Source organism: Carassius gibelio, chromosome B1 (genome assembly GCF_023724105.1).
Source record: "Carassius gibelio isolate Cgi1373 ecotype wild population from Czech Republic chromosome B1, carGib1.2-hapl.c, whole genome shotgun sequence".
Lineage (NCBI taxonomy): Eukaryota > Metazoa > Chordata > Actinopteri > Cypriniformes > Cyprinidae > Carassius > Carassius gibelio.
In genome coordinates, this window is record NC_068396.1 from 33922977 (window position 1) to 33948673 (window position 25697).

The following is a 25697-nucleotide window of genomic DNA, read 5'->3' on the forward strand; positions in this document are numbered from 1 at the left end:
GTGTTGCCAGATGTTGAAGAAGTTCTTGCAGTCTTTGAGCGCAACAGTGCTCATTGGCTTTAAAGCAGGGCACTCTCTTAACACACCCTCAGGTGCACACGAACGCATTTAGTGTGTCTGTAATGAGCCGATTTAGTGTATGAGTAAAGAAGCCCTATGACTGCAACTACCATCATTTACATTTTCATAAAATTCTGAAATTATCGTACATTACTGGATTTTTTTCATTATTGATCGTATAATCGTACAGAGGTAAAACTTATTGTACAAATACGATAATTATCGTACGTCTCGCAACACTGTGCCGCGCGCGCCCCCGTGGTCGGTGATGACGTGTATTCGCCAGGTGGCAAGGAAGTCGACCGGAAGTTGAAGTCGGCTGCGTGCCGCCATCTTGTAGCAGAACTTCACTTGCGTTAGCATTCCCATTGATTCCCATTCATTTTGGCGTCACTTTGACAGCGAATAACCTTACATCTGAGGCATTTAAAGACTCCGTTTGTCCATTATTTATACACGACAATGTATAAAGGGCTCCATTACCTTCTATGTTACATTATGGCCCCGTAGAAACAGTTTTTGTAAAAATAGGCTAACGATTGCGTCATAACCACTCGACTCTCTGTCGCATTACCGTACAGACAGGAGGAGAAGCTCGCAGGCAATTAACTTAATATGGCGTACTGGCGTTACATTTTAAAATACTATACAAAATAATTAATCAGAATACTTAGTCCTGCTCACTCACGCCAAACAACTCCCCGCTCAAGCTCACCGTCTCTGCAAGATTAACGATGGCAGTTTGCACGCACAGCTACTAGAAGATTTACATCTGTCAGACAGGTTGCTGACGTCATCAAGCTTAGTTTGAGTCTGCGCGTCAGAAACGGAAGTGCTAAAAAACGCTAAAAATGGGCTTCACTTGTCTCAATGCACTACTTCCGCTTTGAAGTAATAGGGCTCGCTGAGTTCCGGTTGTCGGCCATTGTTTTGGCGTTTGGAGAAAATGTTACGAAAAAAGTGTGTTTATAGATTTCAGAGACAGGAGAAGGTATACAGCGCACACTGTTGTGTTCCGCTATGTACATCTTCTGCAAAGTTCAACGGAACTTTAAGTTTTCACAGTTTTCATGCAGATGTCGACATTAGAAAACGGTGGCTTGTGAACATACGCCGAGACGATTTTTGTAAACATTTTAGCATTGATCAGTTTAGTGAACCGCAAACACCAGAAAGTTAGTAACTGGCGCTGTGCCAGTGCTCTTTGCCTGGAATAATTACACAGTTAAAGCACTGCGGCCCAGTGTGTGGGAGAGGAGAGAGAGGCCTGCCGAAGTGGTATCCGCTGAACCCGTACCCATGGATGTAACAATGGATCATGATTACTGTAGCATTCCTGAGCCTTCTTCATTAGACCTGGCATGTGCTAAAGTAGACGAACTCTCTAATGAAGTGGAGGAGCTGAAAAACAGCTACATGAGCTACACGTTCAGCGTGATTTTGGATTGGAGCGGTTTTTCGGCTCAGATGAGGACATCAGATTTTACACAAGGTAATTCTAAACATTGGTAGAATCTTACATTTAGATGTGATCACATATACTCAGTTTTAGATGTATGTAAACAATTTGTAAATGTATTCAGTATAAGACTTCTGCTTACAGGTTTCCCAGCTACCGTCACCTGATGTCATTCTGGTGGCTAATCGAGCCATGCGTGCACAAAATCATTCGTGTGTCCAGATCGAAATCTGCTGCTAGAAAGCATGAAGATATCACACGTGTACTGCCACCATCAGAGGTAGGTTATATACTTGCATGCACACGATAAGTGTGACTGTACATTTACAAAACACAGTACAGGGCAGTATTTACAATGTGTTATCTATATGTTTTTATACACTTAACTTACCTTTCACGCATGTTTTACTTTTCCAGAGACAGCTGCTGCAGCCAATCGATGAGTTTTTTCTTTTCCTTATCTACCTGTCAGTTGGTTGAAAGGAGAGAGACCTGGCACACCGATTTCATATGCATCCTTCCACAGTGAGCAGAATAATTTCGACGTGGACAAACTACCTCTATACACTGCTGGGATCAGTGTGTGTGTGGCTTTCAGCAGCTGATGTGAAATCTAACCTCCTTGAAGAGTTCACAGATTTCCCAGACACACAGGTCATCATTGACTGCACTGAGATCAGATGTCAAACACCGTCCTAACCACTACTCCAAAGTGAAATGTACTCAAATTACAAATCTCACTGCACAATGAAATGCCTCATTGGAATAGCTCCTCATGGACCAGTGACATTTGTCTCTCAGCTTTATGCTGGGTCAATGAGTGACAGGGAGCTCTTTAAACAGTGTGGGATAACAAAAAGACTGACAGAAGACATGGCAGTTATGGTTGATAAAGGCTTTCTGATTAGTGACTGTGTCAGTTGCAAAGTGTACTGTCCACCGTTTCTCTCCAGGTTAAAGCAGATGCCAGCACACCAGGTGAAAGAAACACAGGCAATAGCAAGACTGCGTGTGCATGTGGAACGAGTCATCAGGAGGATTAAACAAAACAAACTTTTTGATTGTGTCATCACACTTTCCCAAAGTGTTAACATTAATCAACTTTTTACAGTTGCATGTTTGTTGTCAAATTATCAAAACAAGGCATTAGTGAAGACATGGATCAAATGAGATCAACTCTTATATGACTGTTTATTTTGAGTACTTGTATGCTATTTCACATTTATGGCTTACTTTGACTCAGTGATCCTCAAATCTGGGTTACGAGATCCACTTTCCTGCATGCTAATCAATGTCTTTAGGATCATTAGAAAATCACAGGCAGGTGTGTTTGATTATGGTTACCACGAAACTCTGCAGGAAAGTGGATCTCGTAACACAGATTTGAGGATCACTGCTTTAACTGTTACTATTTCATTGCCATTTTTTAAGTTAACTCTGAATCGGTTTATTTAAAAAAAACTTATGAGAAGAAAGATAAATGAAATTTACTGTAAATGAAACTGACATTGTACAAATAAGAGAATGGAATTGAACATAAGAAACAGACATCATACAAATAAACATTTATTAACAGGTTTGAGTGTTGTTTTACAGATGTAATTTATCTTTCTTTAATTTCAGTTACTGTTTCATTGACAAGTATTTAGGCATGTATGTGTAAAAGTAAAAATAATCCACCTTCTCTCTAATAAATTTGTGCACTGAAGTGTCACTGTAGATACGCTGGACAAAATAATCCTCCTGGGCCCACAGCATGAAATCACACCACTGCATTCCTGAGACCAGTAGCTGTCCCTGCACTTGGTAATAGTATGCATGGCCCTTTTTTAGGGTGAGAAACCCATTGTCCATTTGCATATATTTGCAGACATTAGGACATTTAATTTCAACAAGTCCAAATTGAGGACTGTCAGTTGGATCAAAGACCACACCATCAGGGGATGCACCAAGCCAGGGAGCATTTGGATGGATGATTAAACCACAGGGTGAGTAGTTAACATTTTTCAGTTTGCTGTATTCCACGGTTACCTCCGACTCCATTTCAGCACTCTTCTCATCTCTGCCGTCTGTCGGCTTCCTCTGATGATTCGCTCTGCGAGGGACTCTGCAGAGCCCAGGCCTCTGACGTGACTTATCTCCCGAAACCTGGAAGCTGTTACTCTTGATCTGTGAAGCTGATGCCAGTCAGGACAAGAGCTTTGCTCGCAAGTGTTGCCTCTTCAATTTTCTTAGCCATATCTAATGGTGTGTTTAGACTTTGAAGGTGTAAGAGCTCCTCCTCGGTGCAAACAAACATGCATTTAGATGGAGCAAGATGATGTCCTTCAAGAGGCAAAGGTGGAGTTGATGGGGCATCATGTAGTGTGATGTACCGTGATGTTAAGACAGGCTGCTGGTAGGACAACACGCTTCCTTCCTGGACCAACCCGAATGCACTTTCTATAAGTGGCTTGTCAGGTGACATGTTCATGGTGGTAACAAGTGGCTTGTCCTCAAGGTTGAATACTGCGTATGCCTCCTCAACTCTAAACATGCATGGATCTGGTAAAAGGCCCACCATCCCTCTATAGAGTCCACTTCTGTAGGGGAATGTTTAGCTTGAAAATTGTTGTTGCTAACATTACATTAGTTATAGCTCTAATTACTATATTTATACTTTTTATACTATGTATTTTTCTAAATGCATAAGAACACTGCTGCATTTCATTGCAAGACCTTATGCTGTTAAACAAATTATCTTTGTCTTCAGCATCCTTGTACTAAAGAAAAAAAAAATGGTTGCTGAACTTACCTCACTCCACCTTGTGTAGTACGATTTGCTACTGGTCTTGTGATGACCATGGCATTGATGGGGCCTGGTTTTACACCCTGACAGACAAATGCAAGTAACATTAGAGAGAATGACAATGTTGAAACTACAAACATAGAATGCACTTAAAAAAAAAAAAAAAAAAAACTGTTTCTACATAAAATTATCCAACATAATGTAAAGCACATTCTGTGAGAATATAACTTTGATATCTTTAATATGAACTGAATAAGATCATGTCAAATATTGAAATCATGGTGAATTAAATGGATGAAATTTAACTTTGATGCTCCTGATCTCAGAATTACATTGAGATTTTAGTCTAAGTTTCACAATGTCACATATTGTGATTATACAGTCTTATAGATTAGGCTAAAATTCGGATTTTAATTACCATTGTTCGTGGTTTATGCCAGGATTGTTCTCTTTCAGTGCAGCTAAGCACAGGGGGTACAACAGATAAATTAAGCTGGGAAAAATGAGCACTTTGAAAGAGTTAGGCAACCGTGTGATTGCACAAAGCAGTGCCTGCCACACATGAACACTTGCTTTGTGTGAGCACCACAGGTGAAGCATCCCGGAGTCCAACCTAAAAAAATACATATATAATAATTAACTTGTATTTCTTACCAATAAAGTCCAAGTTAGTAGCATGTTAATTTTAGTAGAACAATAACCAAGTTGGCTTTGCAGGAGTAGATTACTCCATGGCTACTCTGGGTTTATTTAATACTTAATGCTGGAACCATACAGGGAACTTAATACAGATTTCAAATTCAGACTGACAACATTATGATTCTTCTGCAAAACCTCCTTGTTATTTGAAATTAGGGTGACCATAAGAGACATTTTTCCAGGAATCGTCCTGGCCAGGATTTCTACATTGCCTAAAATATCTAGATTTTGGCTTTGTTTGCGTGGAGACCGATTGGTGTATGACATCTGTTCCTTATGTTTTCAAAACGTTCTCGAGCTACTTTGAATTAAAGCAATACAGAAATCCTGGCAAGGACGCGTCCAGGAAAAATGGCACGTATGGTCCCCCTATTTGTAATACTTCAAGAAAATGAACACATGAATATTTGAACACATTTGAATATTTGAACACACTTGAACACCTGAACTTGGTTTGGAGAACGGTGAACCCTATATCTAGCATACTATCAAATTGTGTGGTGCCTCATTCTTCCTCATTGACCTGTAAGCTCTAACGCTGACTTCCCCTGACAGCCTGTGTTTATTTGAAACTGATAACAATAACACAAACATATACGATGAAAACAATTAAAACATATGTTTGTTTATAGTTAGCTAACAGTTAGCACTGAAAGCTAATTAACAGTAAATGTTGCTTACCTTCATAACCGTGTATATATGAGGCTGCGTTTAATTTAAAGCCTTTCCCCAGCTTGCTGGATGGAGCTGTGGTTGATTTTTTGCAAATACGATGCACATCGGTAACGTTAATCTTAGGGAGATCCTGGAGACAGCGGATGTAGAACGCAGCCATTGCTAAACCGGGACTGACTAAGCCCTATTGAAAAGAACGCGGAAGTAGTGCAAGTAGCGCATTGAGTTCCAATGGGGTCGCTGTGTCTATTTCTTTTACTGTCTATAGTATTCGCTCACGCGTCCCGGAAGTGGAGGTTCACCTGGAAGAGTTTGGAAACAAACTGGCGATCCAATGAGTGAGTGTCGACCCTCTGGCAGACAGATTGATTGTTGACGGCTCAGTGATCGGCACACAGCGTGTGAGGAGGAGGATGATGATGATGATGAAGTCTCTGTTGAGTGTGGTGATCTTCATCCTGATGGCGTCAGAGATCAGCGCGAGGATCCACCAGCTCACACTCAAGGTCTGTCCCTTGTCAAAAAATCCTATTGGAATTTCACTTTGTCCTATTGGATCCTACTGGATTCTTAAAATCCTATTGGACATTCTGGTTGATTTTAATGGAATTTCACTTTGTTCTATTGGATCTTACTGGATTCTTAGAATCCTATTGGACATTCTGATTCATTTTAATGGAATTTCACTTTGTCCTGTAGGATTTTATTTGATGTTTAGAATCTTATTGGATATTGTGTTTAATTTAATGGGATTTAATTTTTTCATGTGATCTTTTATTGATTTGTATTGGACATTGTGATTTTTAAATGGAAATTCACTTTGTCCTGTAGGATCTTATTTGATTCTGTTAATTACTTTTTTAGAGTAGCACTGTGTATGTGTGTGTGTGTGTGTATTTGTAACCCATAAAAATGCAGCCTATATATACACAAATATATATATATATATATATATATATATATATATATATATATATATATATATATATATATATATATATATATATATATAAATCAAAATACAGTAAGGAAAATATTCTAATTGATATAATATCCGAATAAGTTAAAATGTATTACATGTGACTAAGAATTCATAGAAACACAAACATCTATAATGATATTGTCGTGACGCTTCCCCTTTAAGAAATCCGAATGTAGTAGTGCGCGTGACACTGTAGCGTGCATAATTTGAACGGTAACGGTCAGGTGAGGAAGCTGAGAAATCGAGTGATTAACGTTGTTAAACTTGTTAAAAATGTATTGAAATACTCTAAAAAGGAAGAAATAATGATACTTATCTGAGCTGCATCCCATTTTCACTTTCACTTTCACTTTCAAACGAACCATTTTGGGTGAAGAAATTATATCTGTTGCTGAGTTGTTGATCTAGTTACTGTATCTGCTGTTTGCCTATAACTTTACATAGCAAAAGCTAATTTAACAACTGATATTAATGAAATAATAATGTATGCCATTTATAATAAAATGTAATTGTATAAAACACTGAAGTAGCGAGTACAAAATGCCTGTTCTGCCAACATTTTGAGCGTTTTGAATTGTGCTTTATGGTTTTGTGTACCGCTTTATTTGTATTGATGGATTAATATGTTCTGTTGTGCAGGTTAGGATTTATGTTCCAGTTAAAAAGTTTGACATGATACAGTTCTCCCGTGATATTTGTGTGTACATGAAGACACGCATGACAAGAGAATAGATGGCGAATAGATGGCGGTTTTACTGTCAATCGAAGCAATGAGTCCAGAAAAATTTAGCAGATTTACCGGCTTAATATTTAACACTCGCGTTGGTCATTTCTGAAATGGTAAATGTGGACGTTTGGTCCTCTTAGATTAACAAAGATTTTTTTTCAAATTGTGAATAGATTTTGTAGAGAAGCTGAGAAAAGTGCTCTCCCCTTAAAGCACAGTACGACTCGAAATGACTGAGCTGGCTTATCTAAAACCAGGAAATAATCGTGCACATGTTCGTTTGACAGAGCATTAGCGATTGCTTTTGCTTTTTTTTTCTCTCTCTGTTTTTACATTACACACAAATAGTACTGTATTAAATGAAATGAACAGTTTAAGTTCCCTTTGAGGTGTATTATACTGAGTTACAATATCATATTCTACATATTGTTTGATGTTTTATTGTTCTGTGTTGTGATGTGATTGTATTTGCTATTATTATTATTATTATTATTATTGTTACAGTAAAGTGTTATTTTTATATTCAACTTCTGGTCTCCTGTATACACTTTATATGTTCCTCCTCACTATAGATATGTTCCTCCCTTTGGGTCTAGAACTGGTTTAGTGTATATTTACATTGGAAGCACAAATGCTACATATTGTGTGTGCGTGTGATCAATTCATTACCAGTCCCTTATAAATTTTTGCACTAATGCTGTATTGCTGCACAAATCACCTCTTATGTTTTTTACAATGTTACTGAAGGTCGTGCAACGTACAATGAACAATGTCTACATCAGGATGAGTTTAGGCAAAATGCAAGTACTATTTGTTCATAAAACAAATACAATGGAAAAGTGTACCTTTAGAATAAAAAAAAAAATCCCATATAAACAGTCACCCAACTGGATCCCATTAAAATCCTATAGGAATGATCCTACAGGATATTTATGTCTTGTCCTACAAGACTATTCCTATCAGAATCCTATAGGAACGGTTCCAAAATATGATAGAAAATCCAATTAGAATCCTGTACAGTTTTCTTATTGGAATCCTTTAGGATTTTTTGACAAGGGCGTCTCTCTTTATTTATACTCCATCAGCTCCTTATACAGTTATTCAACATGATTTCAGATATGTCTCGTTTATTTCACTTTTTACTGACTTGTCTAATGAATTCAGCTTCTTTAATAAATGATCTCCTTTATTTAAGCATTTGGTTTACGTAACTCTTTTATCTTACTTAAATAAAGATTCATTGTTCATAAAGATGAATTTATTGCTTTATCATTTATTTAGTGATTTATATCCCTTGTTTAAACTTGTGTTTTACATATGGTATGTGTCTCATGTGTCCCTTATGTAATTATTTATTTTAGATAAAATCATTAATTTATCTAATCTGTTTCACGTATTTAATCCTTGACCTCAAAAGCGTAATGATTTGTTGTTTACAAAAGTAGCCTATTTGTGTATTTATGGCTTACATTAATTTTGACTAAAATCGATTTAATGATTTATTCTGTAGCCTTCATTTGGTTTATTTGATGATTTATGGGTTTTATTTACACACATGTACCTGTCTTCAGTAGCTGAGGTATATAAGTAACAATACATTGTATGCGTCAAAATTATAGCTTTTTCTTTTATGCCAAAAATCATTAGGATATTAAGTAAAGACCATGTTCCATGAAGATATTTAGTGAATTTCCTACCGTAAATATATCTGAACTTCATTTTTGATTAGTAATATGCATTTTTTGCACCCTCAGATTGCAGATCATTAAATATTTGTATCTTCTCCTAACAAACCATACATCAATGGAACGATTATTTTATGGCCTAAATCTCAATAAATAAATAAATAAATAAAATACCCTTATGAGTGTTTTTGTGCTCCAGGGTCACATTTATCTGATGGTTTCTATCATTTCTTTCTCTTGTGTAGCGACTCTGTCATAAACTGAATTATTTAGGGATTCTCATATGTACATATGTTGACACATAATGAACTCTTCATGCTGAGCGCCTCTCTTCTCTCTCTCTCTCTCTCTCTCTCTCTCTCTCCCTTCTCTCTCTCTCTCTCCCTCTCTCTCTCTCTCTCTCTCTCTCTCTCTCTCTCCCTCTCTTTTCTCTCTCTCTCTTCTCTCTCCCTCTCTTTTCTCTCTCTCTCTCTCTTCTCTCTCTCTCTCTCTCCCTCTTCTCTCTCTCTCTCTCTCTCTCTCTCTCTCTCTCTCTCTCTCTCTCTCAGAATGAGACGCGGTCTGTGGTCCACTTGAACTCATTCGGTTATTTTCCGGATGGCTATCTGGACGTCCACCTGCTGTCTCTGAGACTGCCCCAGGAGAAGAGTGACCCCGGGACGGTGAGTGAGTGTGTGTGTGTGTGTGTGTGTGTGTGAGAACGAGAGTGTGTGTGTGTGATTCATCAGCTGCTGTGGTCTTGTGTTGCAGGTGGGCTTCAGTCTGTCCTGGTCTCGAGTGAGTGGTATCCTGTCCAACACCGTGAGTGTCTGTGTCTCTTCTCTCTGTCCTGAGTTCATCTCGTGTTCCTGACGTGTGTGTGTGTGTGTGTGTGTGTGTTTCTCTACAGGAGGATGGGCAGGAGTGTAAGCTGAAGAACAGTAAGAATGACACTGAGCTCATCCTCTTCATCATGGACACCAAGCGTCACGGGTGAGTCCTGTCCAGCGGTGAGGAGAAACACACCGGCCCATCGTGACCCCGGGGTCGCTTGTCTGAGCTGGTTATTAACTTCAAAAAATGATTTTAACTACAGTTTTGTTTGGGTTTTAGCTTCTCCATCACTGAATGAATAAAGCCTGACACATCATTATGAACGTGACACATTTTATACTGTGAGGTTACACTTTATTGATAACTGTAATGATAACATGTACAGGAGTATTTGGATGCACTTTACTTTAAGGTGTCCTATTTACAGTGTATTTATTCTACATTTCAATTCTATTACAGAAAAATGAATTAACTACATGTTTTTGCCGTAGGGTTAGGATAAGGGCTACTTACATGTAATTATGCATCATGTTTGTTATTCTAGTAGTAGGTACATGTAACAAGACACTGTAAAATAAAGTGTTAGCTACTGTGAAGATGAACTGGTAACTGTGATGGTGGATGTGTGCAGAGTCCAAGTGAGGCACTTTGGTCATTATAACTTCACGCTGGAGTCCAGACTCGATGGAGAGAAAGGTAAAAGAACTGCGTGTGTGTGTGTGTGTGTGTGTGTGTGTTTGAAGGCTGTTGATGGTGTCTGTGTTTCTCAGCAAGGACCAAAAGAGAAAATAACGAGGCTGAGAAGCCAGAAGAGCCGAGTGTTGATCAGACAACGAAACAGAAAGAGAATTCAGAAGAGACGCCGGCTGTCAGCAGCACCGTTAGCCAGAAGGTACAGACCCGTGTGTTTGTTAAATCTGATTTTAAAGCTTGTGTAAAGGGTCATGAATCCCACTGTTTCTGCACTGGTTTGCTGTCACCACAGTTTAGTGTTCAGAGCGTTTCATTTCACTCCCATAGTTAAAAACACTAATGAATGCACAGACGTTTGCACTTCTCATCACAAACATATATTTTGGTGCCGAACTCTTACAAAGCAGAAACAAACGCTCTCCTTTGATCATTTCTCTCAGGTAATGTGTGTGATCTCAGCATCTGAAGTGTCTGTCTAAGTGACATCAGCTCGTGCTGTTGTGAATATTTATGCAAAGCGTCTTCTGGTATGATAAGAACATGCAGTCTATCATCTTAGTAATTATGAGATACCAACACATCATCGGAGAGATATAGTCAACACAGTGTAGATCTTAAACACGGAAGACAAAAATATTTAATCCGTTTTCTCCAATAATTAAACTGAAAGGATGCAAACATTTGTCTTCAGTGACGTGCAGCACAAATCTGAGAGGAAGCAGTCTGGTGTTTCATGACTCTTGTGTGCAGCTGTTTTTGTCATTGCTTCTTGAACCGTGTTCCCGTCAGGTGGAGAGATTTGACGGGAAGTGGCTGGAGCTGCAGCAAGAAGGTGATTCCTACAACTTCAGGGTGAGAGCCCACACACACACACACACACAGTGTTACACAGACCAGTGACTGATGTCAAACCTCTCCTGTCTTCTCTCTCCCGCTCAGTTCCGTCTCACGATGAGTGCGAGCTCGCAGGGCCTCTACAACCTGGACTTCCACAACTGCCACAACGGCAAGACGCTGAGTCCATACGCTCTCCACGTGAGTGTGCAGACACATCTGACCGGCTCAGAGCCGCGGGTCACATGATCAGCATCAAACTCTGTGGCCCTCTCTATACCCACCGCAAAGTGTTCTTCATTAGTGTCAGCCCGACGCAGTTATCATCGTCACATCCAGTGTGTTCTTTCACTGCCTGATTCAGTCTATTAAAATACATTTAGAATAATCACTAATTCAAGATATGAGAGCAGAAAATGTATACATCTATACAACTTCATATAGTTAATCAGTTTCACATGAAGAGTGCTGTTATTTACTCTCCAAAAAAAACATAATTACAAATGTTATATTGATTTTTTTTTTTTACGACAGTTCAGGTTAATTAAGAGACTTATGCTTTAGACGCCATATTGCCTATTTTGACAAAAAAAAAAATTCAAACACCGTTGTGTCTCTCTGGGAAACATAACGCTGTTTTTTTTTTTTCTGAATGAATCAACCGTTTAAATGATTCAGTTCAATATCATCTAATCATTATCTTTCTTTAATTTTTATTTATTGATTGAGCACTTTTACACAACCCACCATTGACCAAAGTGCTGTAAAATAAGTAAACACATAATAAAACAGAATCAAAACATAAAATGACAGTGAAATAAACTCCACAAATTCAATATACAGAGTAATGTCTGTACCCCGTTAAATGCTAATGCAATGAAATGTTCTTTAAGCTTGTGTTTAAAAACACTTAATGTGGGAGCTGATCTGAGAGAAAACGGTGATTCATTCCAGAGTTTCAGAGCGATCGCTACAAAAGCTTGATCTCTACTTCAGTGTTTAGTTCTGGACAGCTGACCTTAGAGAACGTTTTGCCTCATTTTTCTCAATCAGTTCCACCAAGTACAGTGGAGCCCTACTATGTAATGATTTATAGACCAAATCAATTTTTTTTTACAATTAATTCTATAGGGAATCGGTAATATGATCTTTCTTATCAGAACCTGTCAAAAACCTCGTTGCAGCATTTTAAACCAGTTGTAAGCGGTAATGCAATGATTTATGCCAACAATTAATGAGCTGGAGTAATCTAACCTTGTGAATACAAAGGCATGAATTACTTTTTCTAAATCATGCATGGACAAAAATGGTTTCACCTTGGCTATTAATCTCAAGTGATAAAAACATGATATAACCACAGAATAAATATGTTTATCAAACTTGAGATCACTATCAAAAAGAACTCCTATATTCCACACTACTGACTTACAAAAAGGGTCTAAACTGCCCAAATCAGATAAAAAATTAAACTTCAGTTGTGTCTTCATTCAGATTTAAAAAGTTTAAGGACAGCCATAGCTTAATCTTGTAAACAGTCCAGCAAAGAAAAATTGATCCAAGGGGTAACATATACAAAGAAAACCGAATCGGGCCGAGAATCGACCCCTGTGGAACCCCACAAAGTAAAGAAACAGGTTCTGTTTGAAAGAAAGGACTTATACCATTTAAGCACTATACCATGGATTACCCACTGGTTCGCCAATGTGTTATTTCGCCAACACTTCATGGCCTATGTGTACTACCTTGCTTAATTTACATTAGTTACACGCATTTATGCGTTACATTAAGTGTTTCCCACGTGGTACAGGTACTTTGTGTTGTAATATTGCATTGTCTGTCAGCCATTTCTCTCTCCCCAACCCATGATCAGTCAAATCTGACTCCTGCAGATTGTGTTGAATGCAGGGTTGTCAAGTCTGCGTTTTGTTCTTTCTTCCTATGGCTACTTTTAAACTGTTAATGGTTTGATATTCCCCCATGGTTTAAAGGTTTGAAATGTTGCTAAAGTTACATTTGACTGAAATGCTTGTATCGAAACATTTTTCATTCTGCCTGATAAAACTGTGCTAGATGTTAAGTTTTGTGAAGTAGGGCCACTGGTAGGAAGCTTTTTAGCTGTTGTTATGATCAGTATGCATAGCAGTAACTTTAAAATATCTTTTTTAGGTAATTTCCATATTAACCACCAACCCACCACACCCCCGCCCACATCCACTGTCCTCTTTTTGGAAAACTAATATGTGGTCATCCTACATGACGTTCAAGCACTCACAAAACTACTACAATGATACCTCCAGGTTTCATAGACACACTGTGAAATTAATGTTGAATTGCTTGTTAAGATGAGGCAAGAAAAACTTAAAAGCATATTCATACATCTTAAAACTTTTGGACTCATGAGCCTAAGCACTTTTCAATAAAATCCATGCAAAAGTTGGTGTCAGATCATTTAAGAATGCAGTATAGGACGTACCAGATATTCTTCAGTTTTATGCAAAACTGAAATACAATAAGTAGAATATCAGATCTCTGTCATATGGTCAAAAATAAAAATAAAAAGTTTTTTTTTTGCATAGTTGTGTTTGAGTCATGAAAACTGTAACAATATATCTCATAATATAACACATGTATGCAATATGTAACCTTGCTCTCACTCGAAATGTGTTCCCACATCAAGTCCTTGAATTTGCGGGTATTGGACCTGGAAAAGTCCTTGAAAGATCCTTAAATTTGAAGTGTGGGTACAATGTTTATTGGACGTTATACCTATAACACACCCATGGCTCATTAAGAGGGTACAACCCTTTTGAACCCGCCGCGCCGATTGTTTTTCTCATTGTTAAACTTTGGGCCCACCCTAAGTGCACCTGCCCCGTACAGTTCAGACCATGTTCTTAGATCTCTAAAAGAGTGCCTTGTGTGTGTGTTAGGTGGAGATCATAGAGAAGAATCCCAGTGGTTATCTGTCAGCGGCTGAGATTCCCCTTCCGCGCCTCTACATCTCAATGGCTGCCATCTTCTTCATCGCTGCCGGGGTGTGGACGTACACACTGCTCAAGTACAGGTACACACACACACAGGGCCTGTCGCTGTGAGGGAACCGCTGGTGTTCATGATGTGTGTGTGTTTGACAGGTACAGTGTGTTTAAGATCCACTGGCTGATGGCGGCGCTGGCGTACACTAACGCTGTGTCTCTGCTGTTCCACAGTGTGAGTAAAACTCCGACTACACACAGCTGAGATACTTTCATAGTTTCTAGTAATGTTAAAGTTGATTTTAATATTCAGTTTTCATTTTCATTTCAGTTCACGTTTTAGTAATTGTGTAAATCGTGCTTTGCTATTTTTATTAGCTCTTCTAAAAAATAGCTTCATGACTTGTTAAAGTTGACCGTGTTAGCTTTGAACTTGGAGAAAATATTTGAAAACTTCTGAAGAATTGCACTAAAATTGCACGGTCATACTTGTATGGAGCCAAAAGAGTCTCAATGAAGATAAATGCACACACTACATTCACATATGCACACACAGGATTCATACATGCAAACACATAATTCATAAATACACACACGATACACAAATGCGCACAAAATTCACAAATGCACACAAAAAATTTAAAAAGCACAGAAGATTCACAAATGCATACAAAATTCACAAATGCACACAAAATTCAGAAATACACACAATTCAGAAATGCAAACAACATTTACAAATGCACTCAAGATTCACAAATGCACAGGACAAGATTCAGAAATGTATTTTTGATGCACACACACATATATCTTGATTTACAAACTGCTTGCGGTCTGTGAACTTCACTGCATTTGATGCCTTTTTTTAAACAGGGAATGATCTGCAACCAATCAGATATCTCCCTTCTTTTAGCCAATCACAAGAATGCACCCCACGTGGGGGATTGTTTACTTATAAGCCAATCACATGAACGTGTTCACACAGCGTGATATGCCTGTGGTGAGGCATATTATAGCCTACTTATTTATGAAATTGTATGAAAATACAGATGTTACAATTACAATTAATTGATTACAATTCAGGTTTTTTTAAAATTATTTTTTACAAAATATAAATTTAAAAATGTCTCAATACATATAGCCCAGTGACTGCAGAAAAAAAGTTAACTATGGATTCATAAATTTGCAATAGGCAATTATTTCATTTTATTGAAATAAAATTATTTTAATGAAAGTAAAAACATTTTTTACACCTTTTTGAATATTTAAATATATCTAAATATTCTTTTGGTTGCAATATAGAAGTCACTTTAATTATAATATTCGGTCCCTACGAGTCAATGGTCCGCTGTGAGAGGAAAGTGACTCTCCGGCTGCGTGAGGAAAGTGAATCGTTCGCTGAGGAAAGTGAGTTGATCGCTGCGTGAGGAAAGTGAATCCTTTGCTCAACTTCGCTGCGTGAGGAAAGTGAATTGTTCGCTGAGGAAAGTGAGTCGTTCGCTGCGTGACTCGTGAGGAAAGTGAATCGTTTGCTGCGAGAGGAAATTGACTCTCCTGCTGCGCAAAGTGTGTGTCGCCGGCTGCATGAGGTAAGTGAGTCGTTCGCTGCGTGAGGAAAGTGAATCGTTCGCTGAGGAAAGTGAGTCGTTCGCTGAGGAAAGTGAGTCGTTCGCTGCGTGAGGAAAGTGAATCGTTCGCTGAGGAAAGTGAGTCGTTCGCTGATTGGCTTTTAAGTAAACAGTCCCCACGTGGGGTGCATTCTTGTGATTGGGTAAAACAAGGGAGATATCTGATTGGTTGCAGATCATTCCCTGTTTAAAAAAAGGCATTTGTGTGTCGAGCCAAGTCAGGGGAGTCTCAAAATTCACACACAAATGCAGTGAAGTTCACAGACCGCAAGCAGTTTGTAAATCAAGATATATGTGTGTGTGCATCAGAAATACATTTCTGAATCTTGTCCTGTGCATTTGTGAATCTTGAGTGCATTTGTAAATGTTGTTTTCATTTCTGAATTGTGTGTGTATTTCTGAATTTTGTGTGCATTTGTGAATTTTGTATGCATTTGTGAATCTTCTGTGCTTTTTAAATTTTGTGTGTGTATTTATGAATTATGTGTGTGCATGTATGAATCCTATGTGTGCATATGTGAATGTAGTGTGTGCATTTATCTTCATTGAGACTCTTTTGGCTCCATATACTTGCCATCATCATGGGTATTTTTGTGTTTATTTGGTTTTATTTTGTGTTTTAAAATCTTGTTATTCCAGCTCAGTTTTTGTCATGAAGATAGCCTTTGATGCTGACATGACAACAGAAATTGACTTACCAACATCTGAAAATTAATCATTTATATTAATTTTCTTTAGAGGATGTTTGTTCTGTGATGCTGTTGATACTCCAAGATATATATATATATATATATATATATCTGTTGTATATACATTTACTTAGATGTGTATATATCTACTTCAATGTAAATATAAAAACACAATAACTCTGTGTTGATTTACATATAAATAAAAAGCAGTATTTAATTCGATATGTTCAGAGGTGATTTGAAACATGTTCCTGTGTTATTGTGATCCTCACAAGTGTTTGTGTGTCTTCTGCTCAGACCAACTATCACTTCATCAACTCTAAGGGGAATCCTATTGAAGGTTGGGCCGTCCTGTACTACATCACACACCTGTGCGTATCACACCTTCACTCTCCTTGTGTTCCTCACGCTTAGAGATGTGCTTGTACTGTGTATGTTTCAGTGTGCATGATCTCTGTGTGTCAGGCTGAAGGGGGCTCTTCTGTTCATCACGCTGGCTCTCATCGGCACCGGCTTTGCCTTCGTCAAATACATCCTGTCAGACAAAGAGAAGAAGATCTTCATGATCATCATTCCTCTGCAGGTGTGTGTTTGGACACGTTTCTCTCGTAGTCCTGGTGTGCTGTTATCCGTGACTGAAGCTTGTTTGTTGCAGGTTCTGGCTAACGTGTCCTATATCATCATCGAGGAGACGGAGGAGGGCACGAGTGAATACACTTTCTGGAGGGAGATCCTGTTCCTGGTGGATCTCATCTGCTGTGGAGCCATCCTGTTCCCTGTCATCTGGTGCGTATCGGTGCGCCAGGCTCCCGATGTGATGATATTTACTGTCATCTGATGTGTTTTATGATTCTGTGTCTAACAGGTCCATCCGACACCTGCAGGAGGATTCGAACACGGACGGCAAAGGTGTGTTTGACAGGAACTGTGTGTGTCGTAAAGACCCAATCACACAAGGCACCAAAACTATGACCATAACTATAACACACAGTTATACTCTAAAAGTGCAGTAACACCATAACGACACTGGAACAATTCCACTGCTATGATTAGCACTATATAGTTAGCGCTGTAGGTATTGTTAAAGTTATCTTTATATAATAGTTTATCGTATAGTCATTGTAGTATTATCTTTTACAGTTATCGGTTATTGCTATGGTTATAGAAGTCATTCAGGGTTCCCACGCGTCCTGGAAATCCTGGAATATTAATGACAGATCTTCCAGTCCTGGAAAACACATGGAAAATGAGAGAAAACATAGATTGTCCTGGAAAAAATTTTGTTGTCCTTGAAAATTATTATTTTTAAATTTTCTTGATCATTAAAGAATTGTCCGACAACTGGTTGAAAAAATTTACGTAACAGAAAGCGCTGCGTTCAGGGATGCTGAGTTTTGAAACGTGAGCTCACGCTGTTTAAGCTCCCTGTAACGTATGACGCAGTCTCGTGTTGGCGGTTTGCAGGTGCAAGAAATTAAATACACGAATGTTTGCAGCAAATGTTCACTGGTATGCAGGTAATATTCAATTGCATGTTAATATTATTGTAAAGTAATTATTTTGATACGCATGTTTTGAATTACAGCATGCGTGACGGCATTTGCCTGAGAAAAGGTTATCGATTTGTTAAGTCTATTTTATTTAGAATCGTTGGAACGTCTTGCATCCCAATGACAAATCAGACCCAAACTTCCCAAACCTGTTTTATGAACGACATAGGAAGTGAAAATGAAATGCTGACGCGATGCACAGCAATAATTGCATGTTCATAGTGCAGCACAGACTTGTGAACATGAGGCGGAGGCCGGTAGTATATAATATATATACGTAATAAAGGCACGTTTGCTATTGTACTGTTGTCTGTTTGCTCTGTTTCACCAACCCAGTAGTTCCAAACAGACGTTTCTCTTAGCAACATACAGTACAGTGACGTTTCTTTGCCAACTGAATCTGTGTTTTTGATTCATATCTTCGTTTTTGAATGAATTTGAGAAACGATTCATGACCCATTCATGAAGACCGTCATTTTCTTCATTCCTAAATAAGCGTTTTGAATGAATCATTTGATAGAGTGACTCCAATGATTCACTCATAAAGACTTTTATTTTCTGCCACTGCTGGTGGTAATAGTTTAATTTTTAAAGCATCTTACCTTTCCTCTTTCTATTCTAAATCGTATTTATTTTAAAACATTCAATATTTTGCGTTAATTATACAATAGTGATATATTGTTTGTTGATATTTTATTAAAACACTAGATTATTACTAGTGCTTTTTTTTATTAAATAAGGAACATTAACACAAGGAACATCCTGTAAAAATTTAGCTGTTCAAAAAATAATGTGTCTCCTTCCTTTCCATGACTTGCAAGAAAATAATGGAGAGAAGTCCCCTAATGTACCCAGCTGTGCGGCACTTGAGCTCCCTTGACCCTGTGATCATGGTTGCAAACAGAGATAATTCAAGAGAAATGTTTCAAAAACTATTGCAAGCTTTGCTCAATGCTGGTTGGTACACTGCACCTCAGTGTGATGAGGTTCTTGCACAGTACAAAATGTTTTTAATACACGTCTACACACACCATAAAGCAGAATTCCAAAATTTTGCTTACACTTCCAGGCTTGACAAGTTTCGAAACCAAGCATTGAAACCATGCAGAAAGAGGCAGATGAAATAGCCGTCAGGGCAGAGAAAAAGCATGACTTCCCCTTACTGTCAAAATCAAATGCGAAAAAGTTTCGCAGACAAAAGTGAGGAGTTAACAGCTCTAAAACAAAGCTTGGAAAAGTTGCAAGAGAGTTTGAGCAAACTCAAACAGTAAAACAAAATTCACAAGGTTAATGTGGAGCTTAATGCAGTAAATATTTTGGACAGACATTTATGTGTTGTTTAGTCTGTTTGGGACAGATGCTTTTTGCTAATTATTTTTTTTATAATGCCTTTTATTTTTTTGGAGACTGCAGTTGGGGGAAGAGGGAAGGGGAAGCTTAACTAGAAGGGCCTAGGGCCTAGGCAGTCGTTATAATGTGTTCATTAAAATAAAGTGTAGAGTTTACCTTCAGAAGCTTTGTGTGTGTGTGCGTGTGTGTGTGTGTGAGACCAAATGGTCCCCATAAGGATAGTATAACCTGAGGTCATCTACATTGTAGGGACCAGCCAGCAGTCCCCATGGGGGAACTGTATCAATAAACATACTTAATGTTTTTTTGAAAATGTAAAATGTCAAAAGCTTTCTGTGATAGTGTAGGGGGATAGAATATACAGTTTGTACAGTATAAAAATCATTATGTCTAAGGACTCTCTAGCAGGATAGTGAACCAAACGTGTGTGTATGTGTGTATTTGGTGCATTTCTGATTTTATAGTTGGGTTATAGCCATAAATTGTATGCTTTTTTTTTTTAAGAGAGGAGAGAGGAATATATTACTTTAGGCTGTGAATATGTGATCCTTATATTTTATTCCCATCATAATGAAATTTGAAATGTCCTGGAAAATGATCTCTGAAAAAGAGTGGGAACCCAGTCATTGTTTACAATCGTCACATTTATCATTACAATAGTTTCATTATAGTTATTAGTATAATTATTGTTAAAACTTTATTTTAAGGTGTCCTTGTTACACACGTTGCATGTACTTACTATCATAATAATTAATTATGCATAATTACATGCAAGTAGCCCTAATCCTAACCATATAGTAAGAACATGTAGTTAATTAATATTAATCAACATTTTAATGTATAATTACACTATAACAAGGACACCTGCAAATAAAATATAACTAATTACTCTTATAGTACTCTTGTCAGTTTAATTATCTTTATAGTTATCGGTGTGATTATTGTTTGTTATCATTGTAGTTATCACTTTAATTCCCTATAGTTGTTGATATAGTTATTGTTGATCATTGTTGTAGTTATCAGTGTAATTATCATCAGCTATCATTAGTTATCTGTATAATTATCCTAATAGTTATCGGTATAGTTATTGTCAGTTATCGCTACAGTTATCAGTGTAATTATTGTTATAGTTATATATATTAGTAGAATTATTGGTATAGTAATTGTTTATCTTTACAGTTATAACTTTAATTATCTTTATAGTTAGTTATTGGTGTAGTTCTTGTCAGTTATCACAGTTATCTGTATAATTATCTTAAAATTATCTTTAGTTATCGGTATACTTATTGTCAGTTATCATCAGTTATCTGTATAATTATCTTAATAGTTATCTTTAGTTATCGGTATAGTCAGGGACGTGGGAAATATATTGTGAGGGGGGGGGGGGGGGGCGGCGTTTCCATGGTGACGCATCATTGCTTGTCACGTGACACATCGCAGCAGCAACAGCGCTGAATGAATGATGAATAGTTCATTATTCATTCAGAATATTCACAAATGTGTTAGTTATGGCATGAAATATATAATATTCCTATTGTCAAATACATGCAAGTGGAAGTATATTGTTGTTTAAACACCTTTATAATCGCGTTAGTTGAGCTGTATGCGCGATGGGTGCCACCGTAGTTGTGCCGCAGACGCAGTTCAGAGAATTGGATCTGTTGGATTTACAACCTCTATGTTTACAACACGTGAATTCATCCACTTCTCCTGAAATACTTAAAAGTGAGTGGCTGGTGAACTGGGAATAGAATAGAGTAAACATTGAAGTTAAATACACAATGTGTATCTGATATGAATAAAACGTGTCGAATTATAATGGAAAGGATTATTATTACCTCTTCCATAGACATCAGCGTGTTTTTTACAAATTCAACATTTGAATTTAGCAGTTGATCATGTGATGCACTTGATTACACCTGTGTGTTCGTACATGCGAAAGGCTTAAAAACAATACATTTTCTGACACAAAATTTTGAAATGTAGGCTTAAATCAAACACATTTTAATTCAGATTCTGTATATATATATATGTATAGGGTTGGGGAAAGGGCGAGGGGGGCGGCCGCCCCCCCCCCCCGTTCCAACGTCTATGGGTATAGTTATTGTCAGTTATCATCACAGTTATCTGTATAATTATCATAATAGTTGTCTTTAGTTATCAGTATAGTTATTATCTGTTATCGTCACCGTTATCTGTATAATTATCTTAAAATTATCTTTAGTTATCGGTATAGTTATTGTCAGTTATCATCAGTTATCTGTATAATTCTCTTAATTATCTTTAGTTTTCGGTATAGTTATTATCTGTTATCGTCACAGTTATCTGTATAATTATCTTAGTTTTTCTTTAGTTATCTGTATAATTATTATCTGTTATCGTCACAGTTATCTGTATAATTATATTAATAGTTATCTTTAGTTATCGGTATAGTTATTTTCAGTTATTGCTACAGTTATCAGTGTAATTATTCATTTAGTTAATATATATTAGAAGAATTATCAGTATAGTTATTATCTTTTACAGTTATTGCTGTTATTGTTTCAGTTATAAGTGTAACTATAATTAGATATTATCCTCACATTTATCAGTATAATTATTGTTACAGTTATCGCTATAGTTATCAATACCGATGTTGTTTTTGTTTGTGTGTGTATATTTGTTTTTCTAAATACACAAATTTACGTTCTTGTGCAGCTGCTATGAACCTGGAGAATTTGAAGCTCTTCAGACATTACTATGTGATGGTGAGACATTGGTCTTTATTCACATCTAGGATAAGATCATGTTTCTAAGGTGGACATCTGAAAGCGTTTTCTCTGTCCTCAGATCGTGTGTTATATCTACTTCACACGGATCATCGCGATAATGCTGCAGCTCACAGTGCCGTTCCAGTGGCAGTGGGGTCGGGAGGTAATCACACTAACATTATAACATAAATAACTAGCGCTGGTGGGTGGGGGTATTAAATAAAGATAACTGAATCAGAAAATTACTAGTGTTTTGCATTAATAAGAGCAGTTACTCATAATATAACATTTATTTCTTGGTAGGACACATTTAACCGTAAAGCAGAGCTCGAGTTGATGCATACAAAATGTATTTTTAACAACAGTAATGTGCAACATTTCTGTGTGGAAAATTAATATAGGCTATTCTACTTGCATTAAATTACCATTATTCTTGCTATTTGATGTTTCTCATGTGCAGTTCTGGTCACAGTCTGGAGCCGTGTGTTTGTAGCACAGAAAATCGCTCCGACTAACCAGAACTTCCGTCTTTTCTCTCCTTGTGTTTGCAGTTTTTAGTGGAGGTTTCTACTCTGATCTTCTTCGTCTTGACGGGATTCAAGTTCCGTCCGGCATCGAATAACCCGTATCTACAGCTGCCTCAGGATGAGGAGGACCTGAAGATAGATGAAGTGTAGGTCTCTCTCTCTCCATCTCTCCTTCACTCTTTCTATACGAGAGGTTCAGTGTGTGATATTATTTCTCTCACACGCAGTGTAACCGAATCCGGAGCACTGGAGGGCATCCACAAGGTGAAGAAAACGTCTAACGGCCAAGAGAGACCGAGAGAGGTTGCGTTGTGAGTGTCATATCAAAGAGGGCGGAGCCTGGACTCTCTACCTCCTCCCCTTCCTGAGGTTGCTGTCCTGGTACCCACAGACTCACTATGCAAGTGAAAAAACACGGAATGGAAAAAACGTATGAGAATAAAGCGCAGCAGACACGATTTCCATGAGATAACGAGCCGATTTTCCGGTACAGACTCTGGGATAACAGTGACATGGACCGAATCTCATGCTTTGGTTTACAGTAATGATGTGGTCACTCTGCTCTATTCCTTAATTTGTTCGCTCATTTATTCCTTCATTAAAAAGATGTACAATCATTATATTGCATGGGTGAGGATAATTTGATTTGTTTGATTTTAGCCTTCTTTTATTTCCTGATGTCTTTATTATTTAACTGAAGCAGTGTGATGCTGTTGTTTGTATATCATGGTTTTTTTCTGTTCATTTTTGATCGGACGACTGGAAGCGGTTCTTCTCTAAAACTAGCGTAAATACAGAGGTTGGTTATTGTGACTCTTTCACCAGGTGAACTAAAGATTTAGGGAACGTTCATGTCTCCGATGGATATATTTAAGATTTTATTAAAGGTTTTCTGGTGTTGTAAATTTCTTTAAAGCGTTTAATACTGTTAAGTTGATGATGAAAACAACATGCGACACACAAATAACATTAATTTTTCTTTTGATTCTTTGCTTCATTGTGTGATATTATACTCATGGCTCGATCTATTCTGTAATTGTCCTTCCTTTATTTAACAACTAGAAATATTGATCTACAGTTATAAATAAAGGACTAACCACTGCTACACCGTGTATAACTGAGAGACTGAAAACTAACGGTCCACACGGAAAGCGCTGTAAGCTTCGCAGCGGTTTAGATTAGAAAACCTCTCCAGAACTTCCCCTCAGTGCTTTTAAACTGGAGGATATTTCCACAAGCTGTCAGAGAATAAGCTTTTCCTGCTTGGTTAATTGCTCGTTTAATCGACTTGTTTCTTTTGTGAGGGAAGAGAGAAGAGTTGTATATTCACTGCTTCAGCACACACCTCCATCGCTTCATCTCCGCATCATCAGTTGTTTGTTTGTTTGTTTTTTGTGTTTTGTTTTAAAAATTATATTTAAAAAAACAGCGGTATTTTTCGGACATGGGAGGAGTTACGCAGCTGAATGCTGTCAATCACGTCCTGACTCCGCCCACCAGCTGAGCAGATCTGGGCCCGTATCCCTAAAGATTCTGAGAATCCTCTCCGAGTGCTCCTAACTTAACCTAAAAATTCCTTGCCAGGAGTTTTAGCTTAGAAATGATTCCAGAACATTTTCAGTGAACTCTGAGCAAGGAATGGATTGAAAATCCTATCTTAGTGAGGAGGTGTGGTTGACCCCGTTGCTAGGTATGAGTCATCATTCCAAAAGCCGTGATTGGTTAATCCTACAAGTTTGATGAAAATGAACTTTTGGTGATAATGAGCAAAGGATGTACCGTCAAATCAATAAACATAATTATACACTCTAATCTTATGCAGACTGTAATTGTAAATAATATTTCACATTCAAGAAAATGTCTGGAAAATGAATAGTAAGCTGTAGGGGTTATAGCCTAACATTAGAATCTAAAATATGTGAAAACTTAAGCTCATTACACCCTGTTCAAATAATGATTTGTGTCTTATTTGCTCATATTAATATCCTAGCTGGCATATTTTGTACTTTCACTCCCATATGGACCCCATTGAAAACAAGATGGCCTATCTCAAGGGGCTGTCCTTTATGAAGTAGAAATTACAACGTTACAACTCAGTGTGGTCTTAACGAGGGTAACACGGCTCAGCTTTTATCAATGTCTGTGATTGCTGGCTGGTCTATTTATGAAGGCTTGTTAACAAATATCCTACAAACACAGAAAATGGAGAAAAAAAGGAATTGCAAGCCGAACTGGACTGAGGAGCAAGGTTTGTTGCTGGCCCAGTTGGTGAAGTAATTGCATCTCTAAGGAGATCCACCACAAACATGATTCCTGTACAATCCAATCTGTAGCATCTCAATAATTCCCTGTCATCCAGTGTTTGCAGGACATCTCTCCTGCCTCCTCTGTTGGCCATTTTGTGCAGCTGCTTAGGGGAACTCCTAAGCCACTAAAAGTCATCTTCCCTGCTCTTAGCAGATCTCGCCTTAAGAGCCCTTTTAAGCACTAGGAATCTTGAGGAATAGCTTTTATATTAACTGGGATTTTCGTGTCACTTTTAGGGGCAATTCTAAGAAAAACTTCATGACTCTGAAGAATTTTCTTAGAATTTGGCCGCTAGGAGCCACTTTTTGCACAAAAATTCTTTAGGGATACGGGCCCTGAATCCTACTGAAAGCTCATTTTTAGTGATCTCAGACGAGGAGTTACAAACTTTGGAAGCTGTAAAACAAGATGTCGAAGGGAGAATCAGAACGAACACAGACTGGTCCTGTAAATGTGGAACATGCCAACCTATGCCGACAGAAACCGAATGCCTTTGTTGTAATGAATGG

The 25697-nt window shown here is 37.8% G+C and overlaps 1 protein-coding gene across 2 annotated transcripts; it reads left to right on the forward strand.

Annotated features, from left to right (window-relative positions):
- Positions 1 to 5950: 5950 nt before the first annotated feature.
- Positions 5951 to 23498, forward strand: LOC127949462 (protein GPR108). Of its 2 annotated transcripts, none has more exons than XM_052546796.1 (18): positions 5951 to 6187; positions 9624 to 9737; positions 9826 to 9876; positions 9965 to 10047; positions 10520 to 10584; positions 10659 to 10780; positions 11371 to 11433; positions 11521 to 11622; positions 14352 to 14479; positions 14550 to 14625; positions 17002 to 17075; positions 17170 to 17287; positions 17360 to 17490; positions 17570 to 17613; positions 22302 to 22351; positions 22434 to 22517; positions 22906 to 23027; positions 23109 to 23498. In XM_052546796.1, the coding sequence occupies exons 1-18, from the start codon at positions 6095 to 6097 to the stop codon at positions 23194 to 23196; spliced, it is 1608 nt and encodes a 535-aa protein (XP_052402756.1). In that variant the 5' UTR covers positions 5951 to 6094; the 3' UTR covers positions 23197 to 23498. The 2 variants fall into 2 exon arrangements, with proteins under 2 accessions (XP_052402756.1, XP_052402755.1); XM_052546795.1 differs by having other exon boundaries at positions 5952 to 6187; positions 11521 to 11616; positions 14346 to 14479.
- The last annotated feature ends 2199 nt before the right edge of the window (positions 23499 to 25697 follow it).